General features: G+C 46.7%; 1 protein-coding gene across 2 annotated transcripts in view; it reads left to right on the top strand.

Moving 5' to 3' along the window:
- Window positions 1–25,517, top strand: part of lef1 (lymphoid enhancer-binding factor 1) — a 42,442-nt gene that overhangs the window by 10,637 nt on the left and 6,288 nt on the right. Inside the window, exons 4-10 of one of the 2 annotated variants that reach the window (XM_030788202.1) lie at window positions 12,980–13,112; window positions 16,231–16,321; window positions 18,143–18,262; window positions 19,179–19,341; window positions 20,129–20,236; window positions 21,985–22,033; window positions 22,949–22,983. In XM_030788202.1, coding sequence (XP_030644062.1) covers window positions 12,980–13,112; window positions 16,231–16,321; window positions 18,143–18,262; window positions 19,179–19,341; window positions 20,129–20,236; window positions 21,985–22,033; window positions 22,949–22,983 — 699 coding nt within the window. Of the gene's footprint in view, window positions 1–12,979; window positions 13,113–16,230; window positions 16,322–18,142; window positions 18,263–19,178; window positions 19,342–20,128; window positions 20,237–21,984; window positions 22,034–22,948; window positions 22,984–25,517 lie in introns of those variants that run through there. The other variant, XM_030788201.1, reaches the window with a different exon arrangement.

Here is a 25,517-nt window from a genome sequence, read left to right as displayed (position 1 = left end):
TCCCTCTGTCTCTCTCTCTTTTTCTTCTCTCTTCTCTCTTGTTTTTGAAGAAGTGGTGGGGGGGATCACTGATGTCAAAGTCAAAACCGAGAGTATTAAGAAAACTGGTGAAATGCAATCCAGCTGCAATCCGACATGACGCTGGAAAATGGGGCAGGGGAGCGGAGAGCAGCGGCGTATTCCCAGGGTGCACCACTGCTCGCGGCCTTGCCTTTGATCTTTTCAAAGCCTCCTGCCTCCTACTAGAGAGGGAGAGAAAGTCTTGGCCGCTACTCGAGAGAGAGAGAGAGAGAGAGAGAGAGAGAGAGAGAATTAGAGGAGGGGGGAGGGAGGTTGGAAGGTTGTGTGTTGGAAGGAAGGAGGATGAGACTTGGAAAGAGAGAGAGAGGACGAGAGGAGAGGAGAGGATGGGTGCTTTTTTGCCTTCCTGTCTGAAATTAATGAGTGAGCCGGAGCAATTATGTGTAATTTGACGACGGCCCAGATTAGGGGGGTTTGTTACCTGTGCAACCATTACTGTAATCTCTACGTCACGACGACAGAGAACAGAGAGCAGGCTACGGGCAGAGAGAGAGGGAGGAGGAGGGAGGGAAAGAAGGAATGAGGGAGAGAGAGAGAGGTGGAGAAAAGAGAAGCTGCCCCGCTGTCCTCCAGCAGAGCAGAAAATGGGGACACAATAGGGTGATTACGCTTGCAGATGTCCCCGTATTTATCGGCCGGGATGTTTTGGAGGCGCGAGCGATGGGGAATCGCCACGGAGCTAACGAACCAGCCGGCTATTGTGGTAGGAGCGCGTGCCCGCTCCTGCCCGCCCCCCCCCCCCACCACCACCCACATAGCCCCCCCCCGTTCTTGCCCTCCGTGGTCCTATAATGGACATTGTACTTTGGTACCCAGGACTATGAAGCTGTTGCAGAAACTGTCTGAATGTAGCACTGAAACACCGCCCAACCAAGCTCACGCTCACCTCACTCACTGCCTCATTACAGAGACAGGTCATACCCCTAACACTGCAAGCTACACATAGCCAAATAACTGTTAACTAGTATACTTTTTTTTTTCCCCCCTCCCCCTTCTCGGCCAGCGTACGAGTGAGGCCTGCTACGTTAGGTCTTCGTGTGTAGAAATGGATATTAATTGGACGACAGTTTTGATCTCTGCTCTTATCCAAACTCTTCGTGGTGTTGGGCCTTTTGAGCACCCCCGACCGGCTAATTAATGTGAATCCTGTTTGTTGGCTGATGTTTGGATGTAGTTGGTCTTGTTGGTAGTTGGTCAGGTGCTTTTTTTTTTTTTTTTTGCTGAAGGGACCCGTGGCAAAAGCATAGTGGTTTTTGTTTTTTTTTTTTTTTACATTTTGAGACATTTAAACTGTTGGTATTGAAGGTGTACAGATCTGGCTTTTTGTTTGACTGAGTTCTGATGAGAGCTACACTGAGCTTCTTCCCTCCATTTTTTACACACACACGCACACACACACGCGCGAAATCTCTCACAATCGATTCCGCACACATACACAGTTTCTCTCTCTCTCTTTCTTTCTCTCACTCTGTTGTTTACCCTCAGTAGTAGTTGGTTGATGTCAGATGATGAAACCCATAAAAAACTTCGGTAAGAATGTGTTTGTTCGTCTGATCAGAGTACGTTTGTGCTGCTGCCTGTCTTTGATCAGCCAACTGCGGCAGCTATTAAAGCATCTTCTGTTTCTCTGGGGAACTTTCACATGTAAGGAAATGGGATTTTCAGCTTCGTTAAAAAAAAAAAGGAAAAAAAAAAAGAAAGCCAGTGTGCAGGAGATGGATGCCCATGTAAGTCGTCCAGGTCTGGTTACGTGAAGAGATAGTGAGGCAGACTGTGACCAATTTACGGTGAATGTGTGTGTGTGTGTGTGTGTGTGTGCGTGTGTGTGGTGTGTGGGAAGGGGTGTGTATTCAAATCTAAAAATGGCAGGTATCACTGTTGGCAGTGGTATATCCGGAAGGCTATTGGATCTGGAGGCCTCTGTGCCTGCCTCTGTGTGTGTGTGTGTGTTTGTGTGAGGTGATAGAGGGGGTTCTTGCACCCAGGGGAACAGGTATAGTTTGCGTTTCGCATGTGCCCAAAGCACTGAACATCAGAGGTTTGCCAGCACTTTTAGCTGTTTACCATCAAACATCCAATGACTGATCAGTCCATCTCACACAGAGCTTCACTGTTAGACCAAGACAGAATCAACCCGTCCAGTCACAGCCCCCACCAGAACCAGAACCAGAGGCTTTGAGTCTGGGTCTGAATAAAATGGATGGAGTAGGCCAGTTCTCGGCAGAGGAAAAGGGAATTTGAGCCAAATCAAACCATTTAAACGTCTCTAAAACCTGCCGTCTGTCAGGAAACCACATCCTGTGGAAGCGCTGGTGGAGATTGTGTTTTCCGATAGTGCCCAGTTCTCAGGAGGACTGGTGCAGGCTCATTCACATCTGTGCTCAGGAGAGAGAGAGAGAGAGAGAAGGGGAAAGGAAAGAGGTGGAAAATGTATTCAGTTATTCAAAAGCAGCAGATTCATATTTGACCCGACTTTTGAGTTAATGGCTGAAAGAGAAGACTTGTCTTCCACAGACGCCAACAGTTTAAAATCACACACGCGCTGGCAAAAGCTTTCATTTAAACACATCCCCTCTTTTTATTGTATTTTTATTTTATTTTATTTATGTATTTATTTTTTTCATCTCTTAACCACAGATTAATTATTGCCATGCATGTTGTTATATGAAACGTTTGCATTATAATGTGAAATTCTTTGTTTGCGGACCAGTTGGTTCTAATTCAGAGGACACCCCCCCCCCAAAAAAAAAACAGCTCCCTTCTTTTTCTTTTCTGTTGTCGAATAGTTAATTCACTGAGTGAGACAGGAAAAGAAGAAAGGAAGAAACCGAAGCAATCGCACGCTTTTAGAGGATTCATCACTCTGTCTGGCCATGTTTGAACACTGGCCATGTTTTGTTTGCATTGGCGCTGACAATAGTCACAAAAGCACTCCTTCAAAAGTAACAAATGTAAGGGGGGGGGGGGGGGGGGTTGTGTGTGTGTGTGAGTGAAAGAGAGAGAAGAGACTTATAGAAGGTTGTTGAAGTGCTGCCCTAGTCATACAAGGGTGGAGAAAAGCCATTTGTTCACGACGGATTACTCTTTGCTTTGCTTTGCTTTGTGTGTGTGTATGTGTGTGTGTGTGTGTGTGTGTGTGTGTGTAGAGAGAGTGGTTGAGTGAGTGGATATTCTCTGGCTAATTCCCAGCTGAAAAGTAGTTGTGTAGCTGCTAACCGGTTAATCCATCCTAGTGTGTGGAGACAGACTAACGTCAGTGGTCTGGTAGTAACGTAGTAATTGTTCCCACCTTCTGAAAGAAAAGGCCGCCATAAAGGAAGAGAGAGGGAGAAAAGGAGGACAGAATTAATGGGGTTACTCCGTACGACAATACCAGCTATCCCATTCTTCTTGTAAGAGAAAACTGAGGAGTTCCCTTACAGAGGAGGAGTCATTTGGCCTGCAGTTTGGAAATTCTTTATTAAAGAATATGCATTAGCATGTATGGACTCCATAACGTCTTGTGTTTATGAAATAACACAGCCAGTTTTGGCTGCTATATTTAACTAAATGGTAACACTGTGCAGCAAGTCTCCAGAAAACATAGCCTATTAACTCAGAGAGAAGGGTGTGTCAGGGTGATAGGGTCATCTCTCAGGTGAGCAAGGGGGTCAGAAGTTCATTTCAGTGGCCAAATACAGGTGCAGGCGCCCGGGGCCCGGCCTGAGGGGGTTAAACATCCACTCGAAAAAGATGGTCGAGTCGCGGAGACGCTCCCGTTAATTAGCGAAACCTGCCTCTTTTTACCCTCGTGGTCCCTCTCCCTCTCTCTTTCATTCAAAACGCCGATTGTTCCAATAGAACAAATATTCTCTCTCTCTCATTCCTTTGTCCTCTGTCTCATTTGAATGCAGGATCCATTGCTTGATTAGTTTTCAGTAAGACTGCGGTGCCGTCGATGTATGAAAAACTAGGTCACTCTACACGCTAGCTGAGAGAGAGAGCTCCCGTTTGTCACATGTAGCGTTCTATTCACACACACACACACACACACACACACACACACACACACACACACACACACACGTATTACAGAGAAGCTTCCTTGGCACCCCTTACTCTGACTCTTAGCTGCTGTTCTCAGATCAGTCATGAAAGCTCCTGAGACTGACTCTTAGAGGCATACACAAAGACCAGGGCAAGCCCCCCCCTCAGCCAAACACACAACCACACACACACAGGGCACGTAGTCATTTCCCCAAATCCAGACTGACAGCCATTCTCTTACACAGACACACACAGAATACCTGTGCAAATGCACTGATACCTAAGTATGGCAGGCAAATCCTCCGTCAACCCCCCACAGCCTAGGTATATACCAATGAACCCCCTCCATCTTTCTTTTTACTGAGTTCTCTCTCTCTCTCTCTCTCTCTCTCTGTCTGGGTTTCCTTTTTTTTTTTTTTGTCTCCTGGTTCCCTCGTGCCTTGTCATTGCGGAGAGGGCTAGGTTTGGCACGGAGGTCGGCGGCTCCTTGTGTTGTGTACTTATTGACGTCGGAGCTCCACAGACGGTGAACGGAGCTCTGGCGGCGTTGTTAGTGCTCGCGCGGCTAACTGGGGTGGGAACAGGCTGCTCGTGCTGCTGTGCGCGCTGATATAAATAGAGAGAAAGGTTGGCACTGGGCTGACAGAATAAATAAGCAGTCAAACTTGCTTTGTGGTCAGGAAGACACTGTGTGCTAATGATAAAACCCTACAGCATTATGGGTGAGCTGTGAGGAGATTCTAAGCCTGCTGGAGGAGAGAGGTGTGTGTGTGTGTGTGTGTGTGTGTGTGTGTGTGTGTGTGTGTGTGTGATTTTTAGGTGAAGTGCGGTGCTCTAGCTGTATGACAGAAAAGAAAAACGCGCGCGTGTGTGTGTCTCTCTCTCTGTCCGCATGGTGTGTGTGTGTGTTTGTTGGTATGTGTGTCATGGTGCACTTGCTGTAGTTGTGCGTCAGTTGAAATTGTGCGTGCGTGCGTGCGTGTGTGTGTGTGTGTTGGTCAGTGGGGGCAGGTGGCCCTGCTGACCGGCCCAGTCCAGTGGAATGTTTGACCTTTTCTCAGAGCTTTGATGTGATCAGGTCCTGCTGTGTTAATGAGTCCTGCACCCAGCCTGGAGGTGAATACACTACAGCCTGCTTAGAGTTCTCAGCCAAGCACTCACACAACGCACACATACACGCACGCACGCACACACGCACACACGCACGCACACACACACAGCACACAGAGCACACACAGCACACGAACGCTCACACACACACTCTCACACCACACACACACACACACACACACACACACACTTAGATTCTCACATTCATCTTATCTCACATTCACACCAAATGTCCTCACCGTGTATGTGAACCTCACACACAACCCATACACAACCTCCCAACCACCACACTACAGTTTCCTCAGAGCATCGAGTCAAGCACTTACCCAATGTCCTCTCAACCACCTTCCCTCTCTCTCTCGCACACACTCACACACACACACACACACACACACACACACACTCACACTCTCTCTCACACACACACACACACACACACACATACTCACTCACTCACTCACTCACTCACTCTTTCTGTCTCTCACTCACACACACACACACACTTACATACTCTCTCTCTCTCTCACACACACACACACACACACACACACACAAAAACATACTCATTCTTTCAGACATTCACACACAATGTCTGTGAAACTCATACGCTAGCTGCACACAACATAGCATCCACAAACCACCAAGTACTTACACAAAATGTCCTCGCAGTGTCTAAAGGCTTCAAACACAACACTTAAACGTTAAGTAAGAGATGCACAAAACCACTATACTAAAGCCTGCTTTTAAGCTCACAGCGTTTGCCCCCCCCGCCCCCCCCAAAAAAACCATACTAACAACCTTCACATGACCTACGCACAACACTCCCACAAAGTTCTATAAAACACACACGACCTCTACACAACGCCCCTGTAACCTCTGTACAACCTACACACAATGGCCCCGTGTAACCTTAACACAACCTCAACACGACGCCCATCGTTTTCTATGGGGTGCGTTGCCTGTGCTTTGTAAGAGCTAATTGTGTCTGAGGCAGCCGATGTTGGTGCCTTTTTTGAACCGCCGATGCCACAGGCAAGTAGTTATTAGTAAAGTTGGATTCCTAAAAACGAGCATCTTTGGACAGAAGTCATGATTGTCCTCTGGTAACATTCTTAATCTTTTCTCCTATTGGACAACGAGCCACAGGGTTTGTTTTTTTTTTTGACAGTGCGTTAACTGAAGTTATGTGGCTATGTCTCGTTCGTCAAATCCCCCCACAGACTGCCTCCCACACGGCGCTGGCAACGCGCCAGAGATGTATCAAAGTCTGTTTGTTTTATGGTTGGCGTCTGTCAAAGCGCCAGGGCCACATATGCTGGTCTTGTTGCTTCTTACTTTTTTTTTTTTTTTTCCCCTCTCGCTCTGGGTGCTAACGGTTGACACAGTTGATGGGAACTGTTTCTCATTGGCTCTTTGGAGGACAACCACTTTGACACCTGAATTTCTTTCTTTCTTTCATTTTTTTTTTTTTTTTGCTCCAAATTTCCCTCCATTTCTCAGTTAATCTTTCAGGTGCGATAACCTTGTGTTTTAAATGTCAGTCCCCAGTGTTAAATTTGAGTCTTACAGTGGAATTTATGTTGTGTACATTTTTAGTGGTGTCATATGGTACAGTTGCTGATGTGTTTTGAAATAGTTTCATCATTCTTTTGTAGAGGGGAGGGGGGGGGGGGCGTGGAGGGGTTGTTAAATGTCTGAATCTCTGTGTGGAATGTAATGTTCTTTCACTGGTTCGGCGTTCTTTTTAAATCTGTAAATTTGTAGTTGTGGGTGTTTCTTTACTGTATGTTGGCCGGCCTGTTTAGGTTGGCTGCGTCGTGGTGTATTTGTACTCTTTGAAGGGGAAATTGGGGAGGGAGAGAGAGGTTTCATTGATGTTGTGCGTGCGTGCGTGTGTGTGTGTGTGTGTGTGTGTGTGTGTGTTTTTGCCTCTCCAGGGCAGGCTTTCCTGCATTCGTTCACCCCCCCCCCTTTCTCTCCATCATCTCGTTTCTCTCATTACTGTGGGCACGTGGCTCTCCCCGTCCCGTCCCCCCTCCCCGCCCTTCTCTTCAGCATTAATTGGGTTTGGTTACATTAAGCCCCACGGCCATAAGGCCGTCCTGCCAATAACGCATTCCACTTCTAACACCTCCCAGTAGGCCTCAGGCCCTCTCTCCCTCTCCCTCTCCCTCTCTCTTTCTCTCTCTCTCTCTCCTCTCAATGCTAATTGGTTATTTATTTAAACTTCTCCCCCTCACTCTCCCAGTTCAGAGCTGGTCGACCGAACCAGGATGTGTTTTTTTTTTTTTTCTTTCTTTCTTTCTCATTCTCACTTGGGTACTTTAGTGCCTCTTGTAGCTGTGAATCAAGCAGGCGCACGTGTGTGTGTGTGTGTGTGTGTGTTTTCACCCCGTGTTTGTGGAAAGGTCAAGCATTCCTGCTGTTCTGAGTGCGAGCACCTGGTCTGGCATGGTGCGTGACGGGGTTGAGTTTAGGATTCAGTGTTGGGTGTGTGTGTGTCCACGTATGACGTCGACTTCGTTTAGTTTGTGGTAACTCTGAAAGCGTTACGTCTTTGCCAACACTTTAACACACCCAAACCTACACGAGTCTTTCTGTGGGAAGAGAATTCATGGGTCTTTTTTTTTTTTTTCTTTCGGTAGAAAATAACAGTCAGGGATTTATTTAATCGATTTATTCATCAGGTTGTGTATGTAGGTCAATTAATGCCTCTGTCAGTTGCTATTTTCGGGTAGCGCGCTCTCTCTCTCTCTCTCTGTCTCTCTCAGCGGAAAGTCAAACAGAGTGAAGGTGAGCTTTGGGCAGGCATAAATGGGGATGAGAAGAGCTTTCACAGAGATTTAACAGCATGGGAATCTGTCATCGCCACTTAACTTACCGTCCCTCCGACTGTTTGCACACACACACGCACACACACACACGCGTGCGCACACACATGCGCACACGCACACAATCATACAAATAAACACACACACAATCTCTGTCTGTCTCTCATAAACACACTCCCTCACTCACAGGCGCACACACACACACACACACACACGCGCACGCACACACTCCGTAGCTGCTGGCATTGAGCCCTTGTTGGATATGAATTAAAGAAGTGGAAAACGATTATTATAAAATTCCTGCTTCCTTTTTTTCCCCCCACGTCTGCACTCCGAGTGAGGATGAGGTAATTGAGCAGAGCACAAACCCTGCCAGCGTGAGGAAAGCGTGAGGGGAAATGTATAGCTAGCGTTTAAAACCTGACCAGCTCTTCTGGGTTTACCACGGGACGGGGAGCTTCTTCAGGGTTTTACACCTCACAAACCTGCATCCAACTGACCACTTGCCTCTCTCTGCACAAAACATACACACACACACACACATTCACACAGTCATAACATTCTGTTTTCTTTCTCTTTGAGAGAGCTGTTTCCGCTCCGTTGTTTTAGGATGTTTTGAAGAGCCATGGACTTGGACACGCTGGGTCATTCAATCAGGAGTCAAAACCATTATTCTCCATCTGATCATTCTGATCATCAGACTTCACCGTTCTTCTTCTTTTTTTTCCTTTTTCCCTTTTTTTTTTTTTTGATAACTCTCCACTTTCATCCTGGCCGCCAGTTCAGTGACCCCCCCCACTCTGTTTCCTCCACCCTCTCTCTTTCTCTCGCTGTCTCATTCTGTGAATGTTGGAGTTTCTGCAGGCCTCTGGCCAGCTCAAGTTCCGCGCAATGAATTTCTCTTAAAACCACATCTGAGGCCTCCCTCTTTTTTTTTTTTTTTTTCCCTTTCTTTCTTTTTCTTTTTTCCTTTTCTTTTTTTTTCTTTCTTTCTTTTTTTTTGGAAACGCAGGGCTTGGCCAAGACTGGTTATAAAATGCCAAATGGAAACGCTTCTCTAGAAATCTGTACCGCCTCGCTGAAAATATGAATAGAGAGTTCTAAGCCTATTATTTCTCCTGCACAATAATAAAAAAAAAAGGGGGGGGGGGCCTCCAAGATGGCTGTTCTCCTCCCCCCCCCGGGCGTTAGTAAAAGCCCGGGGATTAAAATGGCGGTGGCTTTGGTGTGACTGGTTCCTGTGGACATCGCGGCCACTTCCTCTGCAGCCTCTGTAAAACAGCGTTTTTAGTTTTAATATGACACAGAATTGAATGGCACAAGGATGAACGTCAGAGCTCCCTAAAAACAAACAAACAAACCAAAAACAACCAAAAACAACAACAAAAAACACCTGGGTGGTTTTGAGTAGCGGTTTCACACGTGCTGAATCATCTCAAATGACTTGTTGATGAACATTTCAGGGATGTTATTTTTCCTTTTTTATTTTTTTTTTATTAAGTAAGTTGTATCCCTGACCTGAAAATGATGAATATGGATTTGACATACTGCGCTAGCTGTGACTGTGTAGTTTTAAGAGGTTACAAAGGAGATGATTAGCATGAGCTGGAAACAGTGGCAGGTCCACATATTAGGGACAGGGACAAGATCACCCATTTTCCCTTTTCTTTTTTTAAAAAAAAAAAACTGCATCAAAATCACAGAATCCTTATGTAAGAGGAACACTATACATGGGTATTTGATGCATTGATGTCAGAGATTCAAGATGCTACATACTAACGTTAGCATCCACACAGCCAGAACCAGTCACAGTGTAAGCTCAAGGTCTTACCACAAACATGACTTCGTATAGTAACCGTTGTCTCCAGTCAAGGACGCCAATATTTGACCTTATCGAAACTCAGCATTCGTGATGCATCGGATCCTTAGTTGTTTGTGTTACGTCGTTCTGGAACGTTCTCATCGTAATTCAGGGAAATTGCAATGAGTGTTTGGGGAGAATTGTTCCTCAGGTCTTTGCTTAGTGTAAAAACTGCCTCACAGACCTGCAGGTTGCCTGCTGTGTATTTTCTGGTTGTTTGTTTTGCTGTTTAAATGCAGAAGATTCTGGAAGTTTATTAAGAAGTTGAGAGAAAGGATAGCTGACAGCTGCAACTGGGAACGCACAAAAGAAGCTCCACCCAGTTTGGATACAAACAGTACTCAAAGCCTTCACACTTTTTCATGGGAGCTGAGAGCCAAAGACTTGTCAATAACTTATAGACATATGGGACAGGGTGTGTGTGTGTGTGTGTGCGTGTGTGTGTGAAGAGAGAGAGAGAGCAAAGTTGTGTCAGTCACATCCACTCATATACATTTTTGGTTATTCTCTCTCTCTCTCTCTCTGCGCCCCCCTCCTTTTTTTCTTTTCTCTGAGCTCAGTCTCAGACTGGGGAAAAGAGAAAGGGTCTTGTGGGGGGTGCGGGGGGGGGTGGCTTAAAATGAAAATCCGCCGGGTTCTTATCTCCCTCCCACAGGAAAAGCCAATGAGAGCTGAAAAGCGTAAAATGAAGAAAAGAGGTCGCGGATGCTATCGTTTAGCGCTGCTAGTCCGGGCCTGTCGCCGCGGAGACGGGCCCCTAGGTTATACATTACTAGGAGCGCTAGCCTCCGATTAGCTTTACTTAGATAGGATAAGGTCATTAAAGCTACTCCTGTGCTTAGATTAGCCCTCACCTTTGACTTCTGTGGAAGGCTAATTTGACCTGGTCTGCGTACGTATACATGTAGAGCAAGGCTTGCGTCTCACTCAGGACCATTACTTTCTCATTCAGCCCCTAGCTTTAGCTTCTCAGTAGCCGCCATAACCACAGCTTGGGTTGGAGTTGTTCTTAAACAGGGTAGTGTTGGAGCTCCTCAGGGGTTGGGGCTAAAACAACATTTGATTACTGGATGAACTTTTAAGACTGTCTAGAATACACTCGCAGTTCTGAGAGGGTGAGCGACAGAGAGAGAGGGAGAGAGCATTCTACTGGTCTTGGTCTCTCTGTAAAGCCCTAAACTACAGTGTGAGCCTGTGTTAGACCAGCAGTGTGTCACATGGTCAGAGGTTCACTGTTTAGTAAAGAGAGACATGACTGAATCACTTCAGCCTTGGTCTGCCCAACACACACACAAACCCACTCTCAATCACACACACACACACACACACACACACACACACACACACAGATCATTCTCATAATGCTCTAGGATGGTGCCAGCTTGTGAAAGAGTCTAAAATCCTCCATCCACACACACACACACACACACACACTCGCCCTCCGTCTTTAGAGCAGCCTGTCTCCTGAGGTAATGGTGCCTTCCACCACCTTCTCTGCCCAATTAGCAGCCTGGGAAACTCTGATCCCCATCGCAAATTAGGACAAACTACTCCCTCTCACCCCAGCCTTGGCCTGGAGGACTGAACACATCAACCAATTTTGATCTCTCTCAGACCTGCGTGTACTTTTTCTGGAGTGGACGCCCTCACTCACCAAAAATCTCATTCCTTACACTTTAAATCTGTTTTCCACGCAACTGTGTGTAATCATATCAAACGTTTTGTATGTCACTGACTGATGAAGTGTGTTTTGTGGTTTTTTTTTTTTGTTTGTTTGTTTGTTTTTTTTAGATTTAGATATAGTTTTGTGTGTGTACGTGGGTTTGGATGCTTGCTGTTTAAAACGCTGTTTGTTGTAGGTACTCTCAGATAAGACATGACTCGTTGAATTTACTGTGTGAATTCTGCCTAAACCACAGTGAGTGAATGAGAACGTACTCATTTTGGCAAGATCTGTGTGCGTCATGTCTCTTCTGGCAGTGAAACCGTGTTTATGGTCTCTGTCAGACCATAAATGCATTTCAGATTGTTCAGAGTGCAATGACTGGGCAGTTTTCGTAAGGCGGTTTTCAAACTGTCTCATTTTTCAGATATTTGCGTGGGGTTTCTTGGAGGTACCTTGGAGTCCCCTGTGATAGCTGAATTTGGTGCATGTGTGTTGTTGGTTAAATCAGGGTAGGTTGGTGAGGGGGGGGGGGGTCTGTATTATCTGAGTCAGGGCAGGGGGGTGGGGGCGTGAGTGTCGTTGGGGTTTTTGGGGGTGGGGTTTGGGGGGGGGGGGGGGTCGAGTCTGTGGCTTGTGGCTGGTGGGCACTGATGTGATTAGCTTTGCTTAGTTCCAGCACAGACAGCCCGGCCTCTGTAATGAACTCTGCTTATTCAGCGGCTAATGATTCTCTTTGATCTTCAGCCCCAAAGACCTCTGCTCAGCTTCTGCCCTGTGGCGTTCTCCCTCTCTCTCTCTCTCTCTCTCTCTCTCTCTCTCCTTCTTCTCCTCCTCCCCCACTCTCTCTCTCACTTCCCCCTTTTCCTCCTCTTTCTTTCTCTCTCGTCCTCTCTCTGTCTCTCTCTCTCATCCTCTCTCTCTCTCTCTCTCTCTCTCTCTCACTGTGTCACTCCCCCATTTCTCAGTCTGAATCACTCAGTCCCCCTTTCCCTGTCTCTCTTTTCTTCTTCCCTCTCCTCCTTTCTCTCTCCCTCTCCCTCTCCCTCTCTCTCTCTTTCTCTCTCTCTCTCTCTCTCTCTCTCTCTCCTCTCCATCCTTCATTCTTTACCCCACTTTTTTTTTCTGTCTCCGCTTCAAAAACTGCTTTTCTGGAATATTCACAAAACTGTGAGCTGAGTTTTTGACGTACATCTGAAAGTGTGTGGAGAGAGAAAGAGAGAGAGAGGGTAAATGTGTTTTTCATAACTGACAGGAAAAAAAGAAAATCAATGGCTTGTTTTGTATTTGGACTCATTTATGGCACCCTGTCAAGCACAGTCTCCTCTGCCGTTTAAGACTTGTGTGTCAGACACGTGTTGTCTTGATCATGCTGAGCGTTGGGGTGTTTCTTCTTGTCTCTTCCAGTCCAATAAAGTTCCAGTGGTCCAGCCGTCTCACGCTGTCCACCCTCTCACCCCCCTCATCACTTACAGCGACGAACACTTTGCCCCGGGGCCACACTCTGGACACCACCCTCAGGACATCAACTCCAAACAAGGTAACCACACGAGCGCGCACACACACACACACATACACACACACACACACACACACGCACATACACACATGCGCACACACACACACATGCGCACACACACACACATACCCACACACACACACGCACATACACACGCACATACACACACGCGCGCGCTCATGCGCACAGACACACACACACACGCACATACACGCGCGCACTCATGCGCACAGACACACACACACACGCACATACACACACACACGCGCGCGCTCATGCACACACACACACGCACACACACACACACACACACACACTCAGAATGAGGCGAGCACACCCACTCAAAGTCAGGTGCACACATGTTCATAGAACAAGGTACGCACACACACACACACACACATACACATACACACATACATAGAGAGAGCGCAAGAGAGCAAAGCTGAGAGGCCTACCTGCACACTGATATACGCTCGCAGCCTGAAGTTTTTTACCGTTTAACGCAACCTCTCCTTTTTTCCACAAATGGGAGGAAGTGGGCACAGGTGTGCGTGTGCACGTCTACATGCGTGCGCGCGCGTGTGTGTGTGTGTGTGTGTGTTTCCTGTGTGTATGTAAAAGACAGAGAGAGTGTGAGCGTAAATCACAAACATCCAGGCTGTCAGTCACTTCCGTATTCGCTCAGAGGGAGAGAGAGAGAGAAAGAGAAATGCGTCAGAAGCAATGGTAAAGTCTCTCCACGAGCCCATGGTGGTCTCCCTCAAGCAGAAGAGTCGTGCCCTTGCTCACTGCAAGAGTGCGTCTCGCTTACGTTCAAAATAAAAAAACGACAACAGCAAAACTCAACAGAAGACAGATAATATTCTGTGCATTGGCTCGTTAACCAGCTTGCTGGACATGCAGACATGGAAATTTTCCCGAACCCGTGACTAAGTGGACTGATCTAAACCAAATGTGTGGCGTTTGGACAGGACTGCTTGGTATGACAGTAACTGACTCCTATGTGCTTTAGAATCAGTGTTTCACCCAATGTCCCAGAGTTACTCAAGCTTAAGCTGAGCCCATCACGGATATGACACACGGCTGAAGAGTGTCTGTCTGTCTGTGTGAAATCCGCGCCTCGTCCTTGGAAGAGAACTCCTCCAGCGCGAACTGGTTCTCTGCGACACTGTAAACAGTTATTCTATTTTATGAGTAATTAAAGGGTCAAATTTTAAAATTAGAGTTATTTGAAAAAAAGCGGTCAGTGTCCTCTTAAAAACATTAGGTACCTCATGCCTGCGTCTCAGCCGAACAGGGCTACGGATGCAGGTTTGCAGGGGCGTCTCAGAGCAGGGACCATGTCGTGATGGCCTTGAGGCTGCTTCTCCCGGCCTCTCCCGACCTTGACCTCCGTAAGCCGGCTTCCATATGGGCTTCTTCCTGTTGTCCTCATCCAGAGAGAGGGAGAGAGAGCAGACAGGATGTGATGATGTGGTGGAGGTCTGTGCGGCTATAAATAAGCTTAGTGAGGCCACACGCCACAGACAGACTTTTAAAAACATGTCTCTCTCTCTCTCTTTCTTTCTCTCTCTCTCTCTCATACTCTCTCTCTCTCACGCTCACGCTCACTCTCCCTCTCTCTCTCTCTGTCTCTCTCCCTCTCTTTCTTTCTCTCTCTCTCTTTCACACTCTCCCTCTCTTTCACACTCTCCCTCTCTCACACACTCTCTCTCTCTCACACTCGCTCTCACTCTCCCTTTCACTTGCACACACACAGACACACACACACACACACCCTGAATTAGCTCTACAGCAGTCTAAATGCGCCACAGTCGTTTTTTTTTTGTTTTCTTCCCTCCTCTGCACAGCATGCTGCCCAGTTAGCTCTTCTTGCTAGCATAACAGATAGGAACACACACCTCTGGCAACAGAAACGTGTTAGAAGTTCTCCTCAGTCCCTCAGCTGTGACAGAACGCAGTTGCTTGGAATGAGTATCCCATTCCTTCACATTTCCCTCAGGTTCTGTAGTGAAGTTTGTGGAGCAGAACATTTGCTGCTGTTTGTGTTTTTGACATGACCGTGGTAGAGATGAGAGATGTCACGGTCAAGTGTTCCGCTTTGTATCCAGACTCAGTGAAAAGGGTCAGTCTGGGATAGTAACAGTGCCGAAATGAAGGTAAAGCTTTCCATTAGTGAGGGCAAACTGCCCTGTCAGAGAGAGACAGAGAGAGAGAGGGAGACAAAGAGAGAGACAGAGAGGGAGAGGGAGACAAAGAGAGAGAGAGAGAGACAGAGAGACAGAGAGAGAGGGAGAGAGAGAATGCGCATAGAGGGTAAGGGTTTTATGTATTTGGTCTTTTTTTTTTAACACACACTATAAATTGTTGGGGGTTTGAGTGACGCTGGAGCTCTTTACCCCTTATGACTCAAAGACCAAGCTGAGAAGGTACAGTCAGGGTCATATTAGATTAAATGTCTCTCTCTCTCTCTCTCTCTCTCTCTCTCTCTTTCTCTCTCTCTCTCTTTCTCTCTCTCTCTCTTTCTCTCTCTCTCAGTAAGCTCGTGCTATGCAGCTCTGTGAGAGCAGATTCTTTTTCACTCCTATTGAAATCCGTTTGGGATTAGAGCTGGGTGTTAATCTCAAAGCCGAGGTCTCCTCACCCTGCTCTGTGTCTGAGGATGGTGCAGGGGGCTCCGTGGAAGCAGCTTTGACGATGCCAGTTTGATAGATTCAGCTCCGTTTGACTCTGGAGCCTTTGGTCTCTCTCTCTCTCTCTCTCTCTCTCTCTCTCTCTCTCAGGGCTTAGAGGAGGAGGAGGAGGAGGAGTGCAGTGTGATGAAGAGAGACAGTCGTGAGAAGAGCAGTAGCTGCCGATTCAGAGAGTGTTAGCTTTTTAGCATTAGCTCAGTGATGCACACTACCTCATTAGCAGCCTATTATCAGGATTCTTCTTCACCAGCAGATCGCTGTGTTCAGTACACACACACAAACAGGCCTGATGTCTGACACCACTAATGAATAACGTCCCCAGTGTGCAGTAATCGACAGGTGCAGATATCTGTCTGTGTGTGTGGGGCTCAGATCTACCTCTCTATCCTGCTTTGTGTGTTTAATGTATGAAATGTAATCTCTCTCTCTCTCTCCCTCTCTCTCAGGTATGCCCAGGCATCACCCTGGTTCAGACATTCCCAATTTCTACCCTCTCTCTCCTGGAGGAGTGGGACAGATCACACCACCACTTGGATGGTGAGTACACAATCTGGGGAGGCGCGCGCGCACACACACACACACACACAGAAACAGACACAGAGAGCGAGAGAGACTCGTACACACCTTAAAATCCCTTCCAGAGGGGAATGGCGTCAAGATGTAGCCGTCTCCCTCAAATGTAAACACACACACACACACACACACGCACATACATTCCACAAACACAGAGCAGAACACGCAAGAAACAGCCCTAGGCACTGGACCCCAGTCCCGACTCCCATCAGCCTCTTAGACTCTGCCTTGCTCTGCTCGTGTGTGTGTGTGGGATGACGTGTGTGTGTGTGTGTGTATGAGTGTGAGCGTATTTGTACGTGTCCCTCTGTGTTTGACGCACATGTCAAACAGACTCCACTATAGTCATGCCTCTGCATCTCTCAGGCTGTGATTAGCTCCTGGCTGCTGCTGTTTGGCCCGAGAGAAAGAGAACGAGAGAGAAACAGAAACACAGAGAGAGAGGATCTGATTCTGGCCTGTCAGCGCTGCTCTGGCATTTACAGAACTGTGGGCCTGATGAGTGGAAACATATGGGAGACAAGGGAGACATATGTGAGACTCTGGTGAGAAAAGAAAGGATGCAGAGACCCTTCTTGCCCTCCTGCTGCTTGAGAAGGAGAGAGAGAGAGAGAGAGAGAGAGAGAGAGAGCGGGAGAAAGAAAGAGAGAGAAAGAGAGAGAGGGAGCGGGAGAAAGAAAGAGAGAGAAAGAGAGAGAGGGAGCGGGAGAAAGAAAGAGAGAGGAGAAAGAAAGAAAGAAAGAAAGAAAGAGAGAAAGAGAGAGACAGTAAACAGAATTAAACAAAGTCAAACCACAAGGAACCACGAAGATCAAGCAGAGCTGGAAGATCAAATGGACCGAGAAGGAGACGTGACACAACATGCATGAAATCAACACAGAGAGAGAGAGAGACAGAGAGAGAGAGAGACAGAGAGAGAGAGAGCCCCAATAAACACAAACCAGATCTCTCATTCAACTGATTGGTTTTAAATGGATCACAAACATTTTCCTTTAAATCTCAAACTGGATTTCTGATGATGCTCTTCATATTGTGTGAATTTAAAACGTGAACAGTTTTTTTTTTTTTTTTTTTGCTCCGTCTCCGCGTTCCTTTGACCAAGAAACCTAAAAATGAACACGTTTTTCGGAATGTCGTTGACACGTTATTAAAAAAAAAAGTCCAGATGAACTAGCCTTGAATTAATCTAGGATGATCTAAGAGACCAGATCCCGTTCCATCCCGTGCGGACATTTTCGAGTCAGGGATTCCGTGAGCGAACTGAAGAGTTAGAACGTTCACGTGTCAGAGACTGGTGCTGCTCCCTTCTCCTCCCGTTTTTAAATTCCCAGAGAGAATGTGTTAGCTTTCCATGCTAATTCCCAAACCACAGCAACGGGAATACAGACCAACAGAAGTATACAACAGTAAGAAGGACACAGAGAGTGAAAGAGAGAGAGAGAGAGATGAGAGGGGACGATAAACTGCCTAATTGGTCAGAACCATTCTCTTATCAGTCAAAAAAAACGCCTCGCTGATAAAGGATGACGTCGTTATTAAGACTGTAAGTCTCCTCTATGACAGGGCCTAACACAACAACCTGTCCTTCAGTCTATGAGCTCCGTAAAGCTTTTTTTTTTCCGACTTGTCGGGACCCCTCAGAAGGACATTAAATACTTATCTGTGAGGGCAGGAGTGTCTTGTTTGGTATTTGAATATTCACACACACACACACACACACACACACACACGGACATACAGAGTATTACACAGTCTAAGGTGATGCAACTTGTTTTTCTGTTGTAGGTTTCCTCATCATATGGTACCAGGCCCCCCTGGTCCTCACGCTACAGGCATTCCCCATCCTGCCATCGTCAACCCGCAGGTCAAACAAGAGCACCATCATGAAACAGACCTCATGCACATGTGAGTGAGTCTGCCAACGCGCTAACACACCTCCGTCCCCGCGGAAACGGCCGGTCGCCTGAGCAGGCCGAGGTGGCGGTTTTGACGCTCGGGGGTTTAGTAGCGAGTGTACGAGGAAGGGAGGAAGTGAAAACAATGTGCTTAAGCATTCTCAAAGTCGCTCACTCCCTCACAGACTCACACGTGCACACGCACACCTAGTTTTTGGCTGGCCGCCAGCTGTTTTTCTGTTTATCAGTATGTGTGTGTGTGAGAGAGAGAGAGACTGTGAGCGTGTACATGCGTAACGCTCCGTGTTCTCCTCCACATCAGAGAACAGGGAGCCAGAATCAGGGTCAGAGCGAAAACATTTGCTGAATTTCGGCCCTTATTACCTCGATGAGCCGAGATAACCCCTAAAGAGCTCCAGCCTGCTGATAAAGAGTTTCACTTCATTTGGCCTCAGGCATGGAGTCTCTGCTCCCAGATACCGATGCCAGCACACCACACCAGTCTAGAACTCTCCGCTCCCATTCTGCACCATTGGCAGAAGAATGAGCGAGCGAGAGAGAGAGAGAGAGAGGGAGAGAGAGAGAGAGAGAGAGAGAATGAAGTGGGAAGGTTTGGTTGCCATTACTGGTGAAGTAATCTCTTTGCATGAAAGCGCCCGACTGGTCGTGATTAAAGACCGTTTAGTGGCATGTTGGAGCCGCTCTCTCTCACGCAGGTCCGTCGCTGGGGCGAGAAAACCGACCCCTAGCCGATCTCCCACTCAGAAACCTGCCGCCATGGCGACAGCCACGGATCCGCCCCCTTCAGTATATGTGTGTGACTCCTTTTTTTTTTTTTTTGCTCCTTTTAATATTTAGTCTTTTTCATCTTCTTTTTTTTTTCTCTCTCTCTTTCTCCTTGTGTGTGTGTGGTTTTGTTCTCTCAGGAAACCCCAGCATGAGCAGCGAAAGGAGCAGGAACCTAAAAAACCCCACATTAAGAAGCCTCTGAACGCGTTTATGCTCTATATGAAAGAGATGAGAGCTAACGTGGTGGCTGAGTGTACGCTGAAGGAGAGCGCCGCCATCAATCAGATCCTGGGGAGGAGGGTAGGTCCAAAAACACCCCCCCCCCCCCCCCCCCCCCCCAAAAAAAAAAAATCTGCCCCGGCTCCGCCGTGGGGCTCGCTCCGCTGTGAGGCCTCCTGCGCCAGGAGGACCATCATAATTATCTTTGTGTCATATTCCATTATACGTACTTGTAGATCCCTTAAACTGGCAAGTCGTGAACTTGGGCCTTTACCAAAGAGCATGTTTGAATAATAATGATGGATTTATAGAATGTGTTTTTCTCTGAGTTTTGGATGGAGGAGGTGGAGGGGGGGGGGTGCTTTGGGAAGGGAAAAGGAGAAAAACAAAAAAACACACACAAAAAAAAAACAGGAACAGCTTTAACCGAAATTCGGAGACACTGCGCCACAGCACAAAGGCCCATTTCTGTGGCAGCGTGGGGGTAATTGTCCCGCTGACATAGTTTAAAGTAAAGCGCCACTAAATTGGAACCAGTGTTTTGATATGAAATCAAAGTTTTTCCCTTTTTTCCCCCCCTCTTTTCTCCTCCTCCCTCCCTCCTCTTCTTCTATCCCCCCTTCTCTTCGCTGCATATGTTAATCTCTTCATCGTGTTTCCCTCGTTCCTGTTTTTCACCCCCCCCCCTTCTTTTTTTTTTTTTACACAAATCGTTTGGAAGTTAAAAAGGATTTTTAGCAAAACACTAGCACGCGTCTCTTTGGAGGGAACTTCAAAAGTGCATGCCAGTAATTGACTGCCTCCCCCCCCCCCCCCCCCACACCCCTTACCCCCACCCCCCACCCCTAATCTCTCTTGTACGGAACAGTGGCATGCTTTATCTCGGGAAGAGCAAGCAAAGTATTACGAATTAGCCCGCAAGGAGAGGCAACTACACATGCAGCTCTATCCGGGCTGGTCTGCCAGAGACAATTATGTAAGTATCTGCCCCGCATACACACACAGACACACACACGTACTAAACAAATGCTGAGTGACTGGTGAGGTGTCTGTGCGTGTGAGAAGTGTCTCCTATATACCTTTGGCATCATGGGATGTGTAGTTTGTTTGTTTGTTTTTTTTTATCCCAGTTTCATTCTCAGTGGCTAAACTCGTCCACATGATTTTCATAGAATTCCTCCATAATGCCATTTATCGTCCGTTTGTTTTAGATTAGCGCTGAACTGAGTGTGATATATGGCCTTTGCTATTTCGTTTAATGGAAATCCCTCTCTCTTTTCCCCATCCCGTGTGTAATATTAGTTACTGTTGTATGGATAGGATTGTTCTGTAGTCATTTTTCTGTTTATTTTTACTATGTCAATTTGAAAACCTAGTCCGTGCTAATAGATCCGCTGCGCCTGAGTGGTCGGAGGTTGTGAACTTACAGTGGCAGGGATACAAGCTGTGCGAGTGCGCGCGCGCGTGTGTGTGTGTGTGTGTGTCAGCCTGCCGTTGTTAAGTGTGGCTCCAGCACCCACGTTCACTCCACCACTGAAGTGTTTTGTGTTGTTTATCTGCCTCCTCTTGGACACAGCAAGCTGCTCTACCCCTTTCTGTACCAATCCTTCTGCAGCCTCTACACCCCGCCCAGGGCCTCATTCTTCAGTTTGTTCTTGCACGCGACGAGCAAGTCCAGCGTTTGACCGAGTGATACTATTGTGCACGTTAAGATACGTCGTTCTAAATATTCTGTTATTGCTGATATACCGTTACGATTCCAATTAGTTGGTACTGAGAGACAATGTCAAGCCGAAAGAAAGGTGGTTATTACCGATTCCTACGACTGTATACTGAATTTGGATGCATCTGGCAGGCATTTTCCAATCGAATGTGGCTTGACTTTAAAGACTTTTATAACGTCTAGATGTGAGACTAGACACAGAAAATTACAACAGAGAAATTATGATTAAACTAATCACCAGTTGGAACACCAAGAGGCCAAAAGGCTCCGAAGTACATCAAAGACAGATATTTCATCTGGCCTTATTAGCGTTCCGTTAGTGTGTTAGCTTTGGATGTATTGAATGGCGCTCAACGCTCGGAGCACATCGCTTTTCTGACACAGGCTTCAGCCGTGCTCTCGCCCTCGTCTTGCTGTCAACCGGGCTATAGTACACAGATTAGCCCGCTGAATAAGTGGATTATCAGAATTTACAGCAGGAAACCAAAGCTCGTTTCATATTGGGACCGAAAAAGTGACTGCACAGCCTTATCTATAACTAGCGTCATTTCCCGCCGTGGGGATTTGGGCTAAGCTACAAATCCAAACCAATCCGGACTTTCTTGCTTAAAAAGGCGATGCTCCCCGTGTTAGTTGGAGCAGGACAAACACTCGATTCTCGTTTTTAACTTTTCTAATTGATCACTTTATTGAAACATCATTCAAAAGTATTAGTAGTTTCGCTAATATTTGAATTGCAGCTTCCAGGCAGCGACAAAAATTCAGGCGCGAGCAAATGTGTGTTTAGGATGTGGTTTGAGGAATATTTACAGAGGGCGGGGAAGTCAGCGTTGGTCAGGGTGCGGTGATTGGCTGCAGCGGTGATTGGCAGGAGCTGCCGGCGGTGTCCAGTAGAGGATGAGTGAACATGGCAAACTGCAAAAAAAAAAAAAAAAATAGAGTGGTCTAGTGGCCGTGGGTGCTGGAGTCGCACTTTAAGCGTTCCCTTGGATATTTTACAGGGGAAGAAGAAGAAGCGGAAGAGGGAGAAGCTACAGGAGCCTGCCTCAGGTAAAGAGATGTTTGTTTTCCCCCATCTTCTTCCCTCTTGCTCGGATTCTCTCTTTTCTTTTCTTTTTTTTTCTTGAACCCTCTGCACAGACTTACACACGCGCGCTCACACACACACACACACACACACACACACACACACACACACACACACAAACTGTAGCACGATAGGTTTGTTTCTAAATTTGCACATGTTACAGGAATAACGTTTTTCATCACAATTACCAGGTGTTGTCCTGACAGTATACAAAAACCCTTCATTATTATTTTCCACGAAGGAACGTTCCGGAAGCACTTAAAACTTGATTAGGGAGTAGCTTGTTTAGTCTATGTATGCGTGTAACTCTCCTCAGTCATGTCCACAAATCCCCGACCTTTTTTTTTTTTTTTTTACCAGCGGTTGCGTGGATCTCTCAGCACTTTGTCAACTTCCTCTCTTGCTTCCCCCACCCCCCGCCACACGCACACCCCCACCCCCATCCTCCGTTTTCCATTGTGACTCCCGCACTTTAGGATTAGTCTGTTTGTCATTGCGGACTCTTCTGCTTCCTCAGGCTTTGCTTCTCTCTATCTCTCTGTGTGCAGTGTATACCTGCCCCCCCCCCCCCCCCCCCCCCCCCGCCTTTTCACATAAGAACTATAAAACCTGTTTTACTTCTGTAACACTGTGCAACTCTATCTGAAGAAGCTTCGAAATTCATATTGTTTTTCACCCTCAGTCCAGGCCTGTGTTTTGAAAGCTGTCCGTCTAGACCTGTAGATGATTGAATTAACTGACCTGATATTGATAGGGCCTGGTCGCTGACGGTTTAAAGACTGATTAAAGACTAATTAAGATTAGAGACTAATTCAAGTGTTCATTGATAACATTTCAGTAGGCAAATTCCCAATATTAAAAGGTGTAATTCTCCCCAGGTACAGGCCAGAGAATGAAAACAGCATACATCTGAGAGCATGGTAAGAACAACTCCCCTGCCATCACACTGTGATTCTAATCTTGATGACTTGTCTTTTAAATAGAGAGAGATTACTCACAGACTAATCCTAAAGATGTGACTATGTATGTACTTGTGTGTATGTGTGTGTAAGGGTCTTTGTATGTGCGTGCGTGTGTGTGTACATACATGATAGCTTTTGTTTCATTCTACAGCGATCAAACACCCCTCTCTGCTCACTTTCACTTCTGATTGCTGCTCCTGTTTGAGAACTGAATGTGAACGCTATCTGTTCTCTATCTGAAGCGAGCACTGATTTGTGAACCCTCTGTAGCTGTCTTCTCTTGGTTTGCATTCGGCCACTGCGTGTCTCGTTGTGCGTTCACACACACACACACACACACACACACACACACACACACACACACACACACACACACATGCTCGGCACTACTGCGCTGTCATCAAACAGATGCCTTGCTGATTGGATCAGTATGTGTCCCCTCCCCCGTCGCCAGTTGGTCATGTGACCATAATGTTTCCACCAAAGTTGTTTAGTGGCACAGATTGTGATTATCAAAGCTGAACCTCCATAGTTAAAGCTTCATAAACAGCACTGCCCCTCCATGTTTTTGTCATTACCCCCCCCCCCCCCTCCTCTCTTTCTCTCTCCCTCTCTCTCTCTCTCACTCTCTCTCTCTCTCTCTCTTTCTCTCTCTCACTCTCTCTCTCTCCACATTTGGAGGAGATCTGGGTTCTATTTCCTCAGGGCTTTTGGTTCTGGTACCAGAGGAACTGTGTTGAAAAGGTGTTCAGCCTGGGCTGGCTGTTTAAAAGAGGAGGCCCAGATGGAATCTCTACTCTAATGTTCACTCATATGGCTTCCATGTGCAATCTGGTCAAATGGTGGCACGATTTTTGGAATGACTTTGCCAGGAGTTTTTGCCTGTAGCTCTGTGTGTGTGTGTGTGTGTGTGTGTGTGTGTGTGTTTTTTTTTCCCCCAGCACTGACTAGCTCACGAGGGAAAAATTGTCAGCATGTGGCACAAACCAGGTGTCCACTCAAAGGGAAGTGGCCATGTGAGGTTTGGGCCACGCTGCGGTGAGCGTCAGTGAAAGGAATCATAATGAATAGTTCTGATAAACCGCCAGGCTCTGACATCTCTGGGTCTGTAAGAGAGAGAGAGAGGTCAGCATCTTGTTAGTCAGCTAGTTCTTCCCACCAAAGCTACGCCAGACAACTCTAGTCCCGTCTAGGCGGGAGTGCGAGGTCCGTCAGACAAAGGTTTTGCGGTCGATTGATTCTCGACCCTGTGGCTCCCCGTGAACCCAAATTGGAACCTTTTTTCCTCTTTTCTTTTCTTTCCTTTCTTTTTTTTTTTCCCCTGCGTCTGCTCTGGGTGGAGAGGCTTTGAAAAGGGAGGACGAAACAGCGCTGTGTGTCCTGATCCAATAATTAGCAGTACCGTGCCGACAGAGGATGGACACCCTGGATGATTCATTGTGACAGCCCCAGACTAATATACATAATGCCAAGAATGCTGCTGCTGCTACTCCCCCCCCCCAAAAAAGCCCTCAATTTATGCAGATCCCAAGAGCTGAATTCGAGGTTAGCTTAGCATAGATGCATCCCAAAAAAAAAAAATCTTTAAGTGGATGCATTTGTCTGTTTCTTTTATCCAGTTCTGAGACCTCCATGGAACGCAACATGAATTTTATATAATGGTGTCCAGACATTTACATTTAATGTATTCTTTTAAAAAATAGCCCCCCCCCCCTTTTTTTTTTTTAAGTATTTCAATTCTAAATATAAAGTGCCTTTTTTGGGAGAAAATGAAGCTTAGAAATTTCTTTAGTTACTGGTTTGGGAAAGAAACTAGGCAGGATTTGAGAGCACTGGTTCGGTATGGCTCTGTGCAGGCGAGCTTAGCCAAAAGTCTGAGTGAAACTGTTAGAAATTCAAACAGTTCCAGTATGGTGACGACCCCCCCCCCTGCCCCCACCCCAAAATGCAGTAGCTCTTTACTCTCTCACTGGTGGAAATGAAATGATACAGTCAGACTTCCAGTTAGATAAACAAGTTTCTGTGTCTTTCTCTCTCTTCCTGCCTCAATCTTTCCCTCTCCTGTGAAAACAATACTTTCACATCACCATGTCTCGTTTTGCAAATTTTTTTTTCTTTTTTTAGCTTGTTACCTCTCTCTGCATATGTCTCTGTCATGCTGTCAAGCTCTTGTCTGACTAAGCCTGCTGATTTGCAGTCTTTGAGATTATTATCTCACTCTCACACACACTCACACACACACACACACACACACACACACACACACCCTTAAGGCTTTTGCTTCCTTGCCACACTCTTCATTTTTCACAGGGAAGAGCAGGGAAGACAGACAGACAATGGTGGCCTTTAGAACAGACTCTCTCACATTGGGAGTCAGAGGCCGACTTTAAAGTGAAGGTGATGAGTCATCTCCAAGCTTTGACTCATCTGAACTTTACCCCCCCCCCTGCCACCCAAAAAAAAAAATCCCATTGTTTTCCCACCT

The sequence above is a fragment of the Chanos chanos genome, chromosome 11 (genome assembly GCF_902362185.1).
Source record: "Chanos chanos chromosome 11, fChaCha1.1, whole genome shotgun sequence".
Classification (NCBI taxonomy): domain Eukaryota; kingdom Metazoa; phylum Chordata; class Actinopteri; order Gonorynchiformes; family Chanidae; genus Chanos; species Chanos chanos.
This window is presented reverse-complemented; position numbering and strand designations above follow the sequence as displayed.